General features: G+C 36.9%; 1 protein-coding gene across 1 annotated transcript in view; it reads left to right on the forward strand.

Annotated features, from left to right (window-relative positions):
• Positions 1 to 2,485: 2,485 nt before the first annotated feature.
• SARC_13104 (hypothetical protein) overlaps positions 2,486 to 2,604 on the forward strand; it is a gene marked incomplete at its 3' end in the record, with an annotated part of 1,918 nt that continues 1,799 nt past the window's right edge. Inside the window, exon 1 of the mRNA XM_014292772.1 lies at positions 2,486 to 2,524. Within this exon, the coding sequence (XP_014148247.1) occupies positions 2,493 to 2,524 (32 nt within the window). The remainder of the gene's footprint in view (positions 2,525 to 2,604) is intronic.

Raw genomic sequence — 2,604 nt, forward strand, 5'->3', positions numbered from 1 at the left:
TATATAATATATATATTGTATATATGTATATATATATATATATAATATATATATATATATATATATATATATATATATATATATATATATATATATATATATTAGTATATATATATATATACTATATATATATATATATATATATATATATATATATATATATATATATATATATATATATATATATACATTAAGTATACTTCTATGCTATACAAAACATTTATCTCACTTGTGATGAAATGTAAACGTAATTTCACTTTGTTGGTACGTAAATGTACCGTTAGTTGAAGTGGCCGAATATCCTTTTTTGGGTTGTTCAGTTGGTCCTCAACACGGATCAGACACGTGACTTTTACTTTGACTCCTACCTACACTCTCTAGACGGACAATCTTAAGTCATACGTGCGCTAATGTATAGGTATTTTTATACCTACATTATATACCTTCACCAATATCCTGTACAAAATACGATGTTTCTTGTCCTCATACATACCTACATCATTTTTATTTACAAATTAAGGTGTTTCTTGTCTTCTTATATATCACTATATATCATCTCATTCCAACTGCAGTGGTAGTACCAGCAGTAGAAGTGGGCGTTCGCTGCTGTCGCGGTGGTTCCGAACTTCGGCATCACGGCACAAGCAAGTGGCAACAGAATCCATTGGAGTCAGCGCGGTAGGGATAACTCAACTGTTTATGTTGGTGTTGTTCATATCCTATAGGTGATCTCAGTCTGTACCATTTAGGTAACCATGTTTGTCGCACTGTTTTTAGAAACTACCTATATAAAAACTACCTGTTCAAAAACTACCGGTTTAAAAACTATCTACGCGTCAGAAGAACACATGTGGATATATACGCCAGTTCATAGTAGTAGTTACCTGCAGATAAACATATGTATAAGTACATCATTTATTGCGATACTCACTCACGTCCATAACCTACCTACAGAGATGGGTAGGTAGACTGTGTACGGGAGTCATGTTTGTTCTCAGAAACCTCGTAAGATGCAGAGATGAGTACATATGCACTTGGTCATTGTAATAGTAAATGTATATTTGTCCTCAGAAGTTTCACATGTCTGACCATTCACACCGTGTTGAATCCTTCATCTACCGTCGCCATGGTAACCGTGTTTAACCTTCCATCCATCGTCGCCATGGTAACCGTGTTTAATCTTCCATCCACCGTCGCCATGGTATCCGCAGTCACCTGCCCCAACTACACCGGAAGATGCTAAAGCAACTGGTAAATATGTGTAGTGTGGTATGCATTGGTATTGAGTGTGATGAATCTATGTGTATATAATATAGTATGAATGGTTGGGCGTGCCTGTAGGTTGAACCTGCAACTGTTGTGTGGTATTATATGTAGTGATTGTAATGAATATATGTTTATTTGGGTATTTGATTGATTTTTGTTTGTATGCATAGTTGCATAGGTCAAATGTGAAAGCGTTGTGCGGTATGAGATGTAGTTAGTGTTGTGAATCTTTGTATATAAAATCGTATGATTTTGCTGGTTTGCTTATAGGTCAGCCCGGGAAGCGTGTGCTGTGTTTATATAGAGTAGTTCATGTGTTTTTTGTGCGTGTGTGTGTTGTCTGTGTGTATGTATGTATGTGGGTGTGTATGTAAGTATGTTTAGTGTGTGTAATAGGCTTTGTATATGTATACTAACATATACACGCTGTCGTTTTTGTGAGTGACCCTATGCACACAGCGACATATATTGAACATTTATAGTATCTGTTACAATATAATGTATAGTTTATTATATTATTGTCACTGACATTGACACTATTATATTCATCTCCCCATATAATGAAGTAAAGGTACACCCGGTTTGCCTTATACAGCTTTTCCATTGATGTGTTCTATTGATCTATTAGTCCAGAATGTCCTTGTATACGTTGGCAGTGCTCAATAGTTTGATGTGAGGGACTGCTTGTGCGCATATACTCGCCCGTCGCACTGCTCATCTCAACATTAAACCCTAAACCCTACATCCAACACCCTACACCCTACACCATTAAGCCTATCCCATATCTGCTATCTTCACATATACATATATACAACTGTCAACCCCAGTACTCGTTTGTACCCAGTGATGTGATATCCTGGACTGGTAGGTGCAGTCGTACATTATGATATATCACCATGTTCAAGCACAGAGAGTATTAGACTAAAAGGGTGGGGGAAAAGAAATTCTTTTCGGAGCCTACCAATACATGAACCGGTTCTTAAACAGGGAGTGTGTGTCACTTTCTACACGACACTATGTCTACCTACCTGATATCCCATCTGGTGTATATGCTGCAACAGGTGTTTTAAACAGGGTGTGTGTCACTTTCTACATGACTCTATATCTACCTACCTGATATCATATCTTGTGTATATGCGGAAACAGGTATTTCTAGGCCAGTGTTTCTATCGCGTACTAACACGGTGAGAGGGGTGGTTACTAGCTGTGAGTTTGCATCAGGGACAATGCCTGCGGAGGACACATTGGTTATAAGAAGGTATTGGCATGTCTGTGTCGCACGGGTTTTAAACGTACACATGTTTGTGTCATTTATCTATATGTATAATTAACAAAGTT

Source organism: Sphaeroforma arctica (assembly GCF_001186125.1).
Source record: "Sphaeroforma arctica JP610 unplaced genomic scaffold supercont1.2902, whole genome shotgun sequence".
Lineage (NCBI taxonomy): Eukaryota > Ichthyosporea > Ichthyophonida > Sphaeroforma > Sphaeroforma arctica.